This window comes from Triturus cristatus, chromosome 11, assembly GCF_964204655.1.
Source record: "Triturus cristatus chromosome 11, aTriCri1.1, whole genome shotgun sequence".
NCBI lineage: Eukaryota > Metazoa > Chordata > Amphibia > Caudata > Salamandridae > Triturus > Triturus cristatus.
The window spans coordinates 404,375,850-404,392,978 of NC_140594.1; the positions used below are offsets into that span (position 1 = coordinate 404,375,850).

At 45.6% G+C, this 17,129-nt stretch overlaps 1 protein-coding gene across 50 annotated transcripts in view; it reads right to left on the reverse strand.

Annotated features, from left to right (window-relative positions):
- CAMK2B (calcium/calmodulin dependent protein kinase II beta) overlaps positions 1-17,129 on the reverse strand; it is a 925,878-nt gene that overhangs the window by 326,612 nt on the left and 582,137 nt on the right. For all 50 annotated transcript variants that reach the window (XM_085635972.1, XM_085635963.1, XM_085635953.1 and 47 more), the window contains exon 11: positions 10,818-10,901. In XM_085635972.1, the coding sequence (XP_085492098.1) occupies positions 10,818-10,901 (84 nt within the window). The remainder of the gene's footprint in view (positions 1-10,817; positions 10,902-17,129) is intronic.

Below are 17,129 nucleotides of genomic sequence, written 5' to 3' on the forward strand. Positions count from 1 at the left end.
TAATTCTGCAGAGATTAACACTGTACACTATACAATCTGAGCATAGGATAGGATCTGACACCGATAGCACCACCAGATACTCTACTCATCTAGCCTCTGACACACTACAGACTTGCACAACTTACCGAGGAGAAGCAGGTACTTCATAGACTTTATATATGGGGGCTACACAAGGTGGGCGACATTTTTCAAAGCAGAGAGTTTGAAAGTCCAAGCAGAAAGGCCAGGACAGCTTGTTCAGCAGCAGATACCTTGGTGTACCAGAGGCTTTGCTCTTTGTGCAAAACCAATTACCCCTCCTTTCCTCAAGAGCTCCAGGCTAGTAAGGCACTAGGCCTAGTGATAGACAATTCATCCTACAAACATTTGGTCACGGTCCTTCACTGTGCAATACATTCAGAGACCCCGGTTATAAAGCTGCATGCCAAAACGCGATGGGAGGCTGCCCTGGGAATGCTGCTCGCTGATAAGGAATGGATATGCTGCTGCATGCAGCTGGGACAACTGGCCCCTAACGGCAGACTGCTCCTTATCCACAAAATATTTCCACCAACTATATCATACCCCCCTGAGAGTGACTAGATATAGGGGAGAACTGAACTGGTCTTCTTGAGATGCAAGCCAGAGCGGCAGACTTTATGCACATGGCCTGGTCCTGTGCGAGCATAGGGTAATACTGGAATGAATCGATTCACAGGATTTCAGACGATTGATTAGCCCCTACAGACATCCCCAAAAATGGCCTTGTTAGCATACACTGCAGCAGTGAGGAAGGCCCTGTGGCGCTTCGTCTTCCTTGCTTTACTTTTGGATGAGCGTCAAGTGGCCTGCGTATGGGGCAGGGAAAAAGTTCCCACAGTACAAAGATGATTAGAAGACATAACATACTGTAATGCCCAACTGGAACTGTACTATTCTACTATTGTACTATTCTAAGTCGCAAGCAGGCCCAGAGGTATTTGGGGCCCTCTACAGATGTACTTGTCAAGTGCAACGAACTACCCACGTGACTTAGATCTAGCACCAAAGTCTCCCAGGAGTACAGGAGTAGAGGTTGGTTCCACTGCCCTGTTCGGCATTTTAAAATCCATTGGGGGTGGTTAAATCTGGCCACATACTGGTAGCCTGGAGAGGGTGGGTACTGTGTCACCCGCAAAGAACGTATGGGAGATTGTATGAATGATGCTCTACCTCTGGCCAATAAATATGTTAAAGGTGACCAAATTGTTATTCCCTTGGATTTCTTCTTTTCTTCCTTATTTCTTTCCCTTTGTTATTAATTGGATACTGTAGTGTTCCCCATGATGTGGATGGATCCATCATATGTATACTTGTAGTAAAAACAAAAATTAAAAAAAATAAAAGAATAGCGCCTAACATCAGTCACCATGTTTTTTAAAAATGTTATCTGGTGCGAATATTATTGCATCTATTACAGGCTAAATCTTAATTAGGGCCATAGAATTACGAAAAGTATGACAAAATTAGGAAAGTTAGATAGTTTGAACTTCTTGTATCGCCCTCAGATTTATTACCACTAACCCTCATATTCTCACTAGAATTAAGGGAATGCTAAATGTGTATTTTATTCCATCTCTTTCTGAAGGTTAAGGCCTGACTGTAAATGACATTTTATTTCCTACCAAATTATGAAAGGCTTTTCTTTCAACCAGAAGGGATATCAATTGATGCTAAGATTTGTTTATAAACTGAGTCAACCTTATAAAAAAAGAGGATGGTCGTCTTTATGTGTAACAGCAATTATGTGACCAGATTTGTGGACGGCTTGTTACTGCTCCGGGATTTCCATTCTGGGATATTTTGTTTAAGTGTTATGGTCCTGAGCAGGCATAGGTTGGGGAAAGTCATGGTGTAACGCCCTGAACGTCTCAGGATCGTTTAACAGACACGATAATGAGAACGCAACCACTTGTGAAGGTTTAGTTATTATAATGAAGGCAAAAATAATACAAGGAATAAACAAAGGTTATAGTCACTGGAATCCTCCAGGCTAAGTACGTTACCAGCCCACAGCACGGATGGTCCTAACCGTCCTCTGCATATACGCCGATCCCGGCGTATGCCAACAGAGGGCAGAAATGAAATGGCCGACAATGCCAATCGGTAGGCTGTGAGGGGCACGAAGAGTGTTGGGGAGAATCGAGGAGTCAGGGAAACACCCAGCCGGGGTCTCTACCTGAAGGGAGCAGCCGCTCAACCTCTTCCTCAGACTGCACCGGGACGCGGAGTCACCTCCTGGTGATGCGTCACCGATACCCCAATCACAAGCAAAGAAGACTGAACCGAGAGCAGCCGCTCGATCGATCCCGTGGACTTCCGAGTCTGTAACGCGGCAAACACCTCCTGGTGTGCGTTACAGCTGGCAGTCCCTGTATCTCTGGTCGGGCTGGGAGTTACGACTCCAACCAGCAAAAGCGCCACTGCGCTTTGACTCAGCCGAGTCAAAAAGCGAAGCTCAATGGTTATCCGGTAGAGCTTCCGGGTCCTTCACAGGTGACGATGGGGCAAGACACGGCCCAGGGAGTAACGACTCGACCTACCTCCGTTCTTGCCTTACTGGAGCACCACTCCGGAACACTGCTCTTCACTAAGCAGGTACGTCGGTGTAAACACAATATCCGACAGCGTTGTACCTCCCGGTTCCTCCCTTTATAGGGCGTGTTTTCCTTGAGTTATGTAACAGCTCTCCTGTTTACATAAGGGCGTGTTTTCCTTGAGTTATGTAACAGCTCTCCTGTTTACATAAGGGCGTGTTTTCCTTGAGTTATGTAACAGCTCTCCTGTTTACATAACCTCTCAACCGCTAAGCATCCTGGGAGATGTAGTCCGTTTTCGCTGGTTACCGTTTTCCTCCCCTCGCATGACAGGAATTCTTGACACATGGTGGTGCGATCTGATGAAATGGAGTTTGGCAATATCACCCCATATCGGATTGTCATGAAGCAGTGACAGTATGTAGCTAGTTGGGACCTGCAGTGGTGGTCTAAATCAAAGTCCATGATTTTCCAGTGGCACATCGAAGATCTCTTCAGCTGTTCCACGTCTGTTCAGTTAGTGATGGGTGTTTATTTGCTGTGGACTGGTACAGTACTGGATGTTGTACATGAACAGTAGAACCTTTGTCTTATTTTATTTATATAGCCCAGACTTGACCTTAGGGCATCAGAGCACCAAATACCTGACATGCGTATGTAGTAGATACATAAACATAGTGACAAAAAGGGACGCTTGGTATGTGACAAGGCATATACATTTTGAGGTAGATTATAGGTACATAATTATATATAGCGCGTTACAGTGCATCACATTAATTGTACGACCTTGCCGGAGGAGCAGTTAAAGGAAAAGTACATAACAGTATAGAAGAAAAAAAGCAGTAAAGCAAGATGATCAGTCTTTGATGATGGACGTTGTAGTTCTGAGGAAGCGGGGGTAAGGACTCATGCAGGCAAGGGAAATTAGATGCAGTTTTTCTTGTGATGGAGTTGCACTGATTAACTTAACCCCTTGCATGCCCGCCCCTTTCCCCGCCCAGTGCCGCGCTTTGTATTAGCGGGCGGAGTTCATGACGAGCTGGACTCGTCATGGGCACAGCGCCACCGCAGCCCATGACGAGTCCAGCTCGTCATGGGCACTGAAGGGGTTAAAGGGTGTGAAGCCAAGCGCCCACAGGCTGGTCAGGTGCTCAAGGGGAGGATTTAGGTATTTATTGACAGTAAGAGCTTCACTTTCTTCTTGGAAATGAAGGATTGGTTTCCCCACAGGTCCTGGGGCAGGGAGTTCCAGATTCTAGGAGCATTCCCAGAGAAGGAGCGGGTGCGAGATTTCTCTCAACTTTAGGTGGGATCAAGAGTAGACTGCCTGAGTTTCGTAGATGTCTCTTTTGACCAGCTTTTGATAATTTATTTGCGAGGTAGATTGGTTTTTCAGTGTAGAGCGTTTTGTGAGTTATGCAGGCAGTTTTTAAAATGACCCTTGCCTCTACTGGCAGCCAGTTGAGTTGCTTTCAAGGAGGTTAGGTAAGATTTGGGGGTGTCTGCTACCCAATGATCGCAGATGCCCACACATCTTACCTTTCCATAGTCCAGCTTATGTGAGTGTCAAGAAACATAAGGAAATTATTGTGCAGTCTCTGTGAACTACAAATGACTACGTGACTGCCAAGTGTTACGATATTAGAATCAGTAAGGGCCACATCGTTAACATGCAGGACAAAATTAACACTGCCTTCTACTTGTAGTATGCCTCTTTGTACAAAGCCCCTCAAGAGTGTGACCCAGACGTGATGGACTCCTTCCTGGACGGAGTCACTCTCCCCCGAATCCCGCCCCATAGTATGCATAGCTGGACCTGAGATGATAGTCGCCATTCAACAGATGGCAAGAGGTAGGAATCCCAGGGCCGACGGTTGGCCTCTGGAGTTTTATACATCCTTTCTCACGCAACTAGCCCCTCATTTATGTTGGGTATACGCCGATGCATATGTAAAAGGCGAGTTACCCTCCTCCCTCCGTGAGGCTGTACCGGGGGTCCTACCCAAGCCAGGCAGGAACCCAATGCTTCTGGGATCATACCACCCACTGTCCCTCCTTAATACTGATAAGATTCTTGTCAGAGTTCTGGCCAATAGACTGATAGCGATCACCCTACTTCTTGTGCACAGCAACCAAAATGGCATAATACCTGGCAGGAGCACCTCCCATAATTTACGTAGACTCTCCCTGCTAATGGACTGAGCGAGCACATTGGAACTACAAACATGGGTCGCCTCACTAGACATAAAGAAGGCGTTCAACACCTTGGGCTGGCGTTATTTACATGCAGTGCTTTCAGGCTTTGGGTTGGATCCCCGATTCTGAAAATAGATTTCCATATATGGTACGAGTGAAGACTGGTCCCGTTATTTCAGACCCCTTTGTCATTGAACGGGGCACCACTCTGGGATGCTATTTATCACCAATCATTTTTGCGCTGGCAATGGAGCCACTCGCCATTGAGCTCAGACTGAGGGCGGCGAAATGGGGAATACGGGCGTACAATCATTGGCACATAGTTTCACTGTATGAGGATGACGTGCTGCAATATTTGCATGGATACAAGACAGTCCTACCAGGACTAATGGCGCTACTGGAAAAGCGTTAGGCGGGTATCTGGCTTAAAGGTGAATTGGGATAAATCTCTTATTTTCTATGTCTACACCCCCCCCCCCCCCCCCCGACTCCCGCCCAGCGAAACACCCTCCTGCACATGCCAAACCCCTGGTCCCACAACTCCTTTAAATATTTAGGTGTTCAGGTGTACCACTCAAATGAGGATGTACTGGACGGAATCTTGGGGAAAGTAATGGTGAGCGCCCGCTCCTCTCTTGACTGGGTTACCTCTTTCGCCCATGGGTCATATAGCCATCTCTAAAATTCTACTCTTGCCTAGGTTGCTGTACTTCTTCGCTTCCCTCCCCCTCCTAATACCACAGAAATTCTTCTGTGAGTCATTATTGTTAGCTCTCATATGGGGTAAGCGCAAGAAACTGGTTTCTCTTGTGAAACTGTATGCCCCATTATCGGAGGGTGCCCCTAACTATGAATATTACTACGCAGCTGTGCAATTATGGTGGCCAATGCGTTGGCTGGACGGCCATAATACTATGGAACTGGGATGCAGGGCGGCTGGGCAACTGGCCTTCGCCCGACTGCTGTACTGGAATGGTTGTGGGGCTCGGAGATTACGATCCCGAAGAGGTCAGGGAATATCTTAATGTCCACGGTCCGTTCGTGTTCGTCTTGCTAATTGAACAAGAAATGCACCCCATCCGTATGCTGTTGAATTACCACTCTGGGAGTTGCCTGGTTGCATCGCACTGGGCTCTCGACCGGAGGTGACATAATGGACCAGGGTCAGTGTCACCTCCTGGGGCGACTTTTTCGCGTACTTGGTTCTATGTACAGTCGAGAACCAGGCGTGCGATTATAGGATCCCATGGGACCCTTCTTCTATACGCGACACTCACGCACTACCTCCACAAGATATGGGGCAGGACACAATGAACCAGCATCAAGGCTCCTTCAGGTACTACTAGTACATGGTACTGGCCGACGCGCCATAACTATGCTAAACAATTCATTAAGACAATGTGGTCCCTCTTACGACGCGCAGGGCTTACTGGAGGAAGCACTCTCGATTACATTAACTGACAGCCAATGGATGCAATGTCTGGGTATCGCAAAAATGATCTCAGTGAACAACACACTTTATACCCAATTTAATATCTTCATCACACCCAATTTAAGTATCTTCATCATACCCACCTCACCCCCCATAAACTTGCAAAGATATACCCTCGCTATCTGGAGAGATGCCCTTGCTGTCAGGACACGGACACCACCTTCGTGCACATGGTGTGGTCGTGCCCACAGCTGGCACCGTAATGGGCGGCAGTGGCCGACACACTAACTGAGGCTACTGACAGCGCTGTTGTACCCGACAGCCCGCACTTCTTGTTGGGGGATCACCACCCATATGGCAAAACGTAAAACTCTCAAAACATTCCTGGAATTGGCCCTGGTGGTAGCTAAACAGAGGATTGCAATGTGCTGGAAATTCCAATTAGCCCCACCTACTCAGTTGTGGCTTGTGGACGTACACATGACCCTCATGGCTGAACTTGAGACCCCAATGGCCATGTGCCAGGACACCCGATCACACCCAACCCTACTGATTGGAAAACATACCTCACGGCAATTGAGGCTAGGCTGGCAGATACTCCCACTCAAACGCCAGATCAGCAGAGAGTCGCCATGAGAGTGGTAAGGGGCAGATATCATACGTCACTGTTAACCGTCTTGTCATACTGTTAACTTTAAATTGGTTAATACTTTAATACCACTCATTCTCCCTTTGCCTCCCAACACCGTCCCCCCCACCCCAGACAAACACGATTGGTCCGCGCCCCAGTGGTGGTACGCCACATGGGCACCCTCACCCTATGCATGCACAATGTTGGTCCGTAGTAACCCGCTTGAAACATTATGTATACATGACTTACGATATGGTCCCCACCCTTTCTTGGTTGTTGTTTGGAATATTTCTTGATATGTATTGCTGTGCTTGCAAATCCGCATTAGTTGCTCAGTTACTGCAAGATGTGCCGCAACACTGTATTAAGTGGAATTACTGTGTTCACGCTCTTTACTGTTGTCACAGCATTGTACATTGCACTGTAGAGATATGATGGTGTATGCTCCCACTGAGTATGGAATTATGAATGTTTATCAGAAAAATATTGAAAAAATATATATATTTAAAAAAAGAAAAAAAGATATTAGAATCAGTGTGAGCAAGGAGCGTTATACATTTTAATCTAATTGCATTTTTACAGTGCTTCCTACCCCTGATGAGGCACTAAAATGCTTTACACAGGGCAGTACGCAGCACCAGAAACCAAGGTTAGTGGTTTTTCAATGGTTAATGGAATTCGTTTTGTGCTCTTAGGGATACCATTGCATGCATGGGAGTCCACTTTCTAAGTAGTAGATTAAATTAACAAGAGTTAAAAGTGATCTTAAGTAGGAGGGTTATGTGAATTTATACAAATGGTTGGCGTTGCTGGTAGATGAGCTACAGAAGATGAAATAGTATTAGGCTGCAGGGATAGGACTTAAAGGACAGATTGTGATCCGTGTGCCAAGATGTGGGCATTTTACAGAAATAGAGATTATGGTGAACATGCATGTGACCTAGGGTAGGCTGTGCTCAGAGTGGAGGCATGTAGAGGATGGAATGTAAAGGGAGGTTCGTATGAGTGAAAAAGTAGGGGCAACAACTGGAAAATTCAGAAGAGACTTTTTTGAGATCACAGGCAATCTTAGGCTGAAGAACTGTTGAAAAAAGACAACATTGTTTGCATACGAGATAGTTCTATATTAAGTACTTTTGACATGTTCTTCGTGGATAACAGTGGCTACCTATTCAAAGCTACGGTCCTCAAGCAGAAACTGCATGGCCCGGCTGGGGAAAAGAAGGCAGCTTAAGGCTCTCATTTACCCGACATAGGTTTGTATGTGTTCTTCTCTAGCATGGTTTAGCAAACTAACTAGATTGCTTTATTTCTCTTTCCTGCCTTCTTCCAGCTTTATTTCACAATATTAGTATCTCAGCAAGACTCTATATTTCTTTCTTTTGTCTTCATCTCCCATACCAAACCTTTCAATTTTTAAGTTGTGCATGCTTTTGAAGAACGACCTGTTAAAATGACATTGTTGCCCAAGTTCTGTAATTTTTGTGCTTACTGACCCAACCACGCGATCCTTTTGGAGGCATGTCGGTTTTCTGTTGTCTTTCTGTTAAATCCATCTTAACCTAAATTACATTTTTATAAGTCTTTTGAGTATTTAGTTGGTTACTCCATCATGCCTACGGTTCACAAATGATGGCACTATTGCAGAACTTAATCACTATCGCTTTTGTGGTGCATTGCATGTACGTACAACAGAAAAAAAAGTCCCAGAATGGAAACAAACATTAGCAAAGCCAATCGTTCTCACCTGCTAAAGGTGAATTAATGGCCCACTGGCTTTACCAATGGCTTATCGTCCATGTTAAAATTATAGAAAATAGTTTTCAAGATAGACACCATATTGCATGATGCAACATGTGTTGCACCTTCGTGTCACACAAGGAAGCAGCCATCCAAAAAGAGTTTTGCTTTCAATACCTTAAACATGGCCTGCCCTCGCTATTGAATTTGACAATGCCAGTGGATTTTAAAAGCCTCAAGCTTTGGAAAAGCCAATCACATCTACCACCATGTCACGAGAGAGGGGTGGCGGGAGCGAGTGACAAAACGTAAAAGAAATAAATAAAAATAAGGGGACAAAAAGAGGCCCACAAAAGTGCTGCAGGAAAACATCCAGGGCATTTCCAAGGATGAATCACGAAAAGGGAGGTTGTGAAGGGAGAGACAGAAGGAGGGGGAGCAAGGGAAAGTAAACATGCCAAGACTTAAACATGAACTCTCATGGAGTACTAAAAAAGTAATGACATTCAAAAAGTAGTTCTGCGAAATCAGCAGTGGAAAGCCATATCCTAGCCAATCAAAAGCAAGGGTAAACAAGTTATGCTCCACATGAGGTACAAAAAATAAATGGGAAGAAAGCCATCCAATAAAGTGCATAGAACTGAGATTGACAAGACCGTCATCTAATAACTCAGTGGTAAAAGGATGCTCCAGAGTTTGTAAATGGAAAATGGGAAGAGGCAAGTATAGGGCCATGGGTGGTAGCCATTAGAGCAGGATTCGTATTAATAAGATTGAAAACTGTGCGTAATTTGTGATAAAATGAGTGCTAATGCCAAAGCTCTGCTCAGAAGGAGCGCCGATTACCAAGGCTGCACAGCCTTGAATACACCTCATCCCTCTTTAGTTCACTCCCAAAACCCCTTTTATTCCTCTCTTGCAGGTCCCTTCTTTCTCCATTTGTGACGGTTTTTCCGTGTTTCTCTTCCTTCTACCCCGTTTTAAACCTTTTTGTTGAACATTTTTTCATTACGTTAGCAACAGTGCAATCTAAAAGTGGTTGGCAGCTCAGACAGTAGTTTTCCAGTGAGCAAAATATCACGAGGTGAAATGTCACGTTCTAGCGCTTTAGGCATCTGTTATAGTGGAGACAGTGCTGAGCAATCTTGCCAATACCACTGGAGGAGTAAATAGAACCTACATTATGGTGGTGGCATGTGAGCGATTGAGCATACTGAAGGCTTAGGGAGTCTGGGTGGTTCAACATGGGGCAGCGCCAGCAGGCAGGCAAAGATAAAGCTAGTTAATAGGTTATGTATTACGCTAAAGGTTTCTGGGAGCACATATAGTCCTATGGTCTAAGGAGGGAGGGCATCATATTTAATGCTGTCCAGAAGCTGGGTCAGCATAGTAAACAATTCCATTGATATGGGGTGTTTGTGAATGCCTCTTTACTCATCCCTGCAAATCCTCCTCCTTTCTTCTTTTGTGTGTTCTGCTCTCTTGCTCTCGGTAAATATATGATGAGCAAAAATAAGTGCTGGTCCCCAAACGTGAGTGTCTAAAATTAAGCACTGTTACAACCCCATGCATGCAGCTTATTTAACATGTACCCTAATATATTCCAAGGGGAAAGACACAACTGACTGATAAAAGTCTAAGCGTGTGTGCGAAGGGAGGGGGGGGGGGGGGGGAGTTAAGGAACACTTTGGCACACACACCATGGGAAGGTCTCTACACAGATATACTCTGGATAAAGGTTGGAATGTGAAACCCTAGTAGAGCCAAAAGAGAAGTTAGTGGAACTAGGAGTTTGGGGAAACTCAGTGGTGCCAAGATACAATAAACTATTTTGTGTTATTGGGCTGGTGAGGACAAGCGATATTACAAGACTGTGGGATAAGTAAAGAATGGCAATGCGTAGATACGTGGTGGTCATATACATAGGCAAAGAGTGCCTCAATAAATTTGACAAAGTCTGTGGGAATTCTGGGGAATAGTAGCCCCCCATGGTGAGGAAGAGATACAGAGCCAGCAAGATAAATAAACAACAAAACGAATAAAGTAAAGTAACAAAATACAGGACTTCATTGGATTGGAGATGGATTCCTTCCCCCTTGTGACCAACCCATAAAAGGGCAAGATGGGGAAACTAAAGATGCCGGGTCAGAAAAGACAGACTCAACGATCAAAGGAAATTAAGGCTGCAACTGAATTATTGCAACAATGACCTATATCGTTGGTTTTTTTGACTGATAAAACAGTAAAAAGACCCTGTACTCACCTTCAGCTTCCTCCTCGCATTGAATTTCTTCAGACACTCTACCGTCTCCTGCCTATGCATCATGGAAGCCACCGTTGATCGTTGCTGTGAAAGAAGGAAAGAAACAAATAAAACAGCATGTTTAAGTAAACAGACTAAACATCTTTTAATTGAACTCCCACTATCATGCACTATAAATGCTCAAATCTTGACAACAGCATCACAATAGAATCCAAACTCTCCCAGGCTCTCCCTTCGGCTAGGATTACTCTCTAGCAGGGACACTGAAGTACATGAAAAGGAAGAGAGAAATGTTACTTATCCTGTAAGCATATGTTCGTAACATTTGGTGGTGTAGATTCACATGTTCTGCATACTCCTGCCATATAGTGTTGGGTAGAAGTCTTACGATTTACATCGTATAGGGCCTCCACCATTAGCTGGCAATGTGCATATATATCAGCTCCATTGTTAGATTATTTTTTGCACAGTGGATATCGTACTCATGGAGTAGAATGTATGACCATAAGTGAAAGCCTATAAGTAATGGAAAGAAATTGTAGTAACCACTGGCTCCCTAGTGGCGGGTGGGTGCATATGAATCTACAGCACTACACATTACAAACAGATGCTTTCGGGTAAGTAACATTTTCCATTAGTAAGGTGTGTTGCTGTACATACACATGGTCTTCATAGGATGTAAAGCAGTACTCTTAAGCGGTGGTCAGCCAGGGGGTGGTGAAGATGTGCGAAACAAAGTCCTTAGCACTGTCTGACCAACTATAGCGTGTAAGCAATCAAGGACATCCACACAGCAGCGTTTAGGGAATATGTGTGGCGTGGACCATTTAGCTGCCTTGCGAATATCAGCTAGGGGGATGTTATCCAGGAAAGCCATAGTGGTCCCTTTCTTACAAGTGGAGCATGACAGGTAATGTTCTCTTGGCAGTGAGATAACCGGTTTGGACACACTTGACTATCCACCTGGATATACCCACCTTTCACACAGGTTGACCTTTGTGAGGTTTGGTAAACGCAAAAAAATATTTTTTTATTTTGTGGAATGTCTTGTTTGATGTAGTAAACAAGGGCCTGTTTTAAATCAAGAGTGTGAACCGCTTTTACTGCTACTGTGTATGGTTGAGGTAAAAAGAAGGGAGCTTGATAGTTTGGTTGAGGTGGAATAGGGATAAGTCCTTTGGGAGGAATCTAGGGTTGATCCTATGGCCCACTCTGTTATGAATCTGAAAGAAAGCCTATTGTAATGTGAGAGCCTGTAATTCACTAACACCTTTTAGGGATGTGATAGCGAGAAGGAAGGCGAACTTCGAAAAGATAAGCTGAAAGAGCCATGAGTGTAGTGGTTTAAAAGTAAGGCCCATAAGCCTGTAAGAACAATATTCAGGTTCCACACCGGGGCACAAGGAACTCTAGGTGGGGTGATCCGTTGGAACCCCTTCATGAAATTCTTGATGATAGGGATCCTAAATAAAGGTGAGTGTTCCCTGTTCTGTGCGTAGGATGCAATATCGGCCACGTGAAGGCGTAAAGAGGTGTATGCTAAACCGGACTTCTGTAGGTGAAGGAGGTAACAGACAATATCTTGAACTGCCCATTTGAGAGGGTCCAATTGTTTTGAAATGCAATAGCTAACAAATATTTTGCACTTGACAGCATAACAGGTGTGTGTAGGGTGCCTGCATGCATCTTTCAGAATGTCGATGCATTCTTGTGGGAAGTTGAGGTAAAACTCAAGGACCTCAAGAGCCATATTGCTAGATTGAACTTCCAGGGCGTCATGGGTCGGATGCTGCCTTGATCCTCAGTGAGAAGGTCCAGCTTGTTGGGTAGCTTCTCGTGGCGTACAACAGGCATCTTGAGAAGTGTTGGAAACCAGGATTGTTTGGTCTATGTGAAAGTCAGTAGTATGAGAGTGAGAGAGGTTTGCTGAAGCTTTCCGACCATGTACGGAAGTGGGGGAGGTGGAATAGCGTATTCTAAGATCCCCGACCAGTATACCCAAAGAGGGTGGCCCATGGACTGCAGGTGTGGAAACCTGGAGGAGAAATCTTGACATTTTGTGTTGTGAGCAGTGGTAAAGAGGACTTGTTGCATCCTGCTAAGGTGGTCTGCAAAAGCGTGGTCCACTCCTGGCAGGTACTTGGCCAGGAGGTATAGCCAACGGTGAAGCGCCCAACGCAAAATACTCTGCGCTGGTTCTGACAACTATGAGGACTGTGTGCTGCCTTGCTTTTGTAGGTAATACACTGTGGTCATGTTGTCCGCTTTTTCAAGGACCACCTTGTGTCGGATGATTGATCCGTGACCACAAGCCCTGAACTATTAGGTCTTGGAGACACACTTGTCATCCTGAAAGTGAGGCATCCGTGGTGATGGTCATTTGCAGAAATGAGTCCATGAAGGGTCAGCCCTGAAACAGGTTGTGGTAGTTCCACCACTGCAGAGAGCGATAGGTGCTGGCCAGAATCAACATTAGATCTTCAGAGTGACACATCGCTTGTGACACTGTGACGACAGGCACCGCTGGGCAGGATGCATGTGTAGTCTGTCATGAGGGACTATGGCTATGGAGGAAGCCATCCACGGCTATGGAGGGAGCCATCATCTCTAGGAGACGAATTACTTTTCGGACCGTTAGGTGACAATGTAGCTGAAAAAGAGGCAGTAGCTGTTGAAAAGCTTGTACTCCGGGGTTGGATGGAGTAGGCTTTGCCTGTAATTGAATGGAGGATGACCCCTAAAAAGGGCAGAATATGAAGGGGCTGTCCATAGGATCTGGTGGCATTTATGGTAAATACCAACCTATGAAAGAGGGAGATGTTAGTTTGAGTGTGTGCGAGGCGCTGCTGCTTGTCTACACCATTGATCAGCCAATCATCGAGATAGGGGAACCCCTGGATGCCCTCCCTTCTGAGATGAACTTTCACTGCAGCTAGGAATTTGGTGAATACTATTAGGGTGGTTGTGACTCCAAATAGCAATATTTTGAATTGATAATGTTGACCACTTACCACTAAGTGTAGGTAGCTGTAGTGAGCAGATGGATGGAAATGTGAAAGTAGGTATCCTTCAGATGGAGTGCAGTCTTGAAATCACCTTCCTATAGCAGCAAAATTACATTCTTTAGTGTAGTCATGTAAAAGTGTTCTGATAGGAAGTACTTGTTGATGGGCCTGAGGTCAAGTATGGGTCTTAGGGACTGTCTTTTTGGGATCAGAAAGCAGAGAGCGCACACAACCTTGCCATGGTGCTGAATTGGTAGTGGCTCTATGTCATCCTTTTAAATGAGCGCCTGAACCTCCTTTTGAATAAGGCGCTGGTGTTATGGATGTAAGGTGCATGTGTGGGGTGGGATGTTTGGTGGTGTTGAGGTGAGCTTGAGGCAATACTCATGCTCTAGGATTTAACAAACCCGCCGACCGGAGGTGACCTCTTCCCAGTAGACAAGAAACCCCTTGGGTCGCCCCTTAACATATGTTGTGTTTTTGGGATGGATGAGGTGTAAGTCAGTGCTTAGAGGTACAGGCCCCCTTGAAGGGGTGCCTCTTTATTTGGAGCGGTTACCCTAGAAATAACCATATGTGTAGCTACTGCTCCCTTGCTGGAGATAGGCGTGTTGATGGTGCTGATAGGATTGGGATTGGTTAGGAGAGATTGTCTTAGAAGAACCTCTACTCTGCTGCCTCTAAGAGGAGCCCCTGTCTGAAGAACACCCTTGACTTTAGCCATGTCCTTGTCCTTGTCCTTCTTGATTTTCTCTAGCATCTCATCAATTGCGGCCCAAAAAGATGGTCCCCAGCAAAGAGCAAGCAGATGAGATGCTGCTAGAGGTAGTAAACTCTGGTCTGCACTGATGGGCAGAGCTGCCTACGGAGCCTGCATCCTCCACTTCCACACACTTAGCGAGTCAGTTTCGCTGGCGTTTCTTTGAAGGATTACTGCATGTTGAGGTGGGCCTAGCACCTGTCTCTCGAATGTCAAAAGATCCTTTTGTACCTAAAGGAGAGGAAGGAGGCACAGGTAGTCTTTTTCTTTCTCGCCCTAAGTGCCCTCGGTATGCCCAGACGTGGGTCCCGGGCTCACTGGATTCAAGCTAGCATGGCAGATGAGGGGTGATGCTCCATAACTGGTCCCAGGATGCTCGTTTCCAGTCCAGTCCTGGCTGGGCAGGTCAGTCTGGACTGTTCCCAAGAGGCACAGGGTCAAGACTGATTTGCATATGGCTGGGTATAAATTGGGGTGGCATGATTAGCAAAAGAACAATGGATTTAACCCAGATCTATTGACTGGGGGTGAATGTTTGATTTGATCTGCATTCCATCCATCATCTGTGAGTCTTTTGGCACAGGTAATATAGTCAAGAAACGCAATTTACAGACCTGGTCCAGGTCAGTCCAGGGTTATTTTTCATTTTTTTTTAAACTAACTTTTATTAATGTTCATGTAAAATCTATCACATCCCCGCCGCCCAATGCCTGGGCGATAACAAGGATTAAAAAAAATAAAAAATACCATCAGCAGTCCAACAGTCGCAGCCTAGACCCATATCTAACATTCCATAAGATATCCACATTACCCTGCCGCCCACCATACATGTACCCTCCAATACAACATAGTGGAACATCAGTCCCCCCCACCCTCTCCCCTCTCTTACTCAAAAACATCCCCAACAATACCCACCCCCAACAATACCCTCCCCCCCCCCAACCACCCACCCAAGCATGTCGCCAGCTACTAAATTATTCACTAAACCAGATGTACCTCGCAGTCCACTTCCCACGCTCTCTACCATACGGGACACAGCAATGAGTTGGACAAGAACATCGGGAAAAATCATCCCTCCTGATACCACGAGCCAGGCATCTCCCCGCGTTCCACCCTCTCCCGTGCAGTGAAGGGTCGCTCAAGTGCCCCCTGCCACATCCCTCTGCTCCGAACCCTCCGCCCCATAATCCAGAGGGTGTTTTAGCAACTCCAGAAGTGCCACCCATGCTTGCGCCATTTCCCGAGACTTCTCACTGCCACTACGCCAGGCCATCTGTAACCTATAGTTCCCTTCACTCTCAGCCCACTTCACCATCTCTCTGTTCCACCTGTCCAGGATTATTTTTCATGGCATTGAGGGTATTTCCTAAAGGATGTCTGTTCCATCATCCTCTACCCCTCTTCATTCTCCAGAGGGAAGGGAAGAATCCCCAAGGGCTGAGGGCACCCCGATAGAGGACCTGGAATTCAGTGACTTTCTCTTAAGTGCGTGAAGGGAGAAGAAAAAGGAAGAACCGATCAAGGATTCCTCAATAATGGTATAGAAGGGGATCTGGCTCTGGGTACAGAGGCATTGAGTCTGGGAGCTACATCAAAACACGGCCAAGCACAATGGCATAGAAAAACAATCTAACAAAGGAGCTGATGCCCATGTGCTTTGCCAAAAAAAAGGGGGGAGTCACTATACCTTGCGACTCAAAAGACTTATTCGAACAAAAACAATTTGCAAACGTCCAAGCTCAACACTAGCTGGCAAAAGTATAGCAAGCTTGTGCATCTATATTAATTAAACAAAGGGAGAGGGAGAAGTATAGACTCGTTCGCCTTCCCAACCATTAAATATTTTTTAAACCCTCACTCATTTACCTAGTAGGTGACATGCTTTATCATAGGGTTCCACCCTGGTCGCCGTTGTGCTTCCATGGTGTGCTGTGACCGCCTGATTACAGCGGAGCTGGTTTGTGGTGAAGTGTTATTGTGATTGTATATAGAGGGATGGAGGATTATGCCCTCTCGATATGTCAAAAATGAGTCTGGAAAAAATTTCAAACGTCTTCTTGTGTTATTCGTGCTTGGTTTTTATTAGAGTTTTTTCCGTAAGAATGTGAAACAGACTATTGAAAGATAGCCGACACGTGTTTCACCCTAGTGGTCCATTGACCGTGGGCTTTTTCAAGGCTAATCAGTTGAGGGTTAGAATAGTGGGGGATTAAGAGTGGGAGGAATAGCATAGGAAATGCGGAGGTCACAGAGTGAGAGGTCATAGGATAGCATTAGTGGACGATTGGCCGTGAAGAATCAGAAGGTTATGTGATGGGAGTCAGGTATAGATACCATGCTGAAGACGGAAGTGGGCGGGCATAGTGGGAGAGAAACGGAGAGGGGGGAAAAACATGGATTGTGTCGGCGTAAGGTAAAAGATCAAATTAGCTCGAGGCTCCTATTCACAAGTTAGGATTTTATTTTCAGGATTCTCTGTTAAAATTAAAGTCGTGAGAGATACATGTCGGATATTAAATTACTCCTACTTATCCTTGGTGTGGTCAA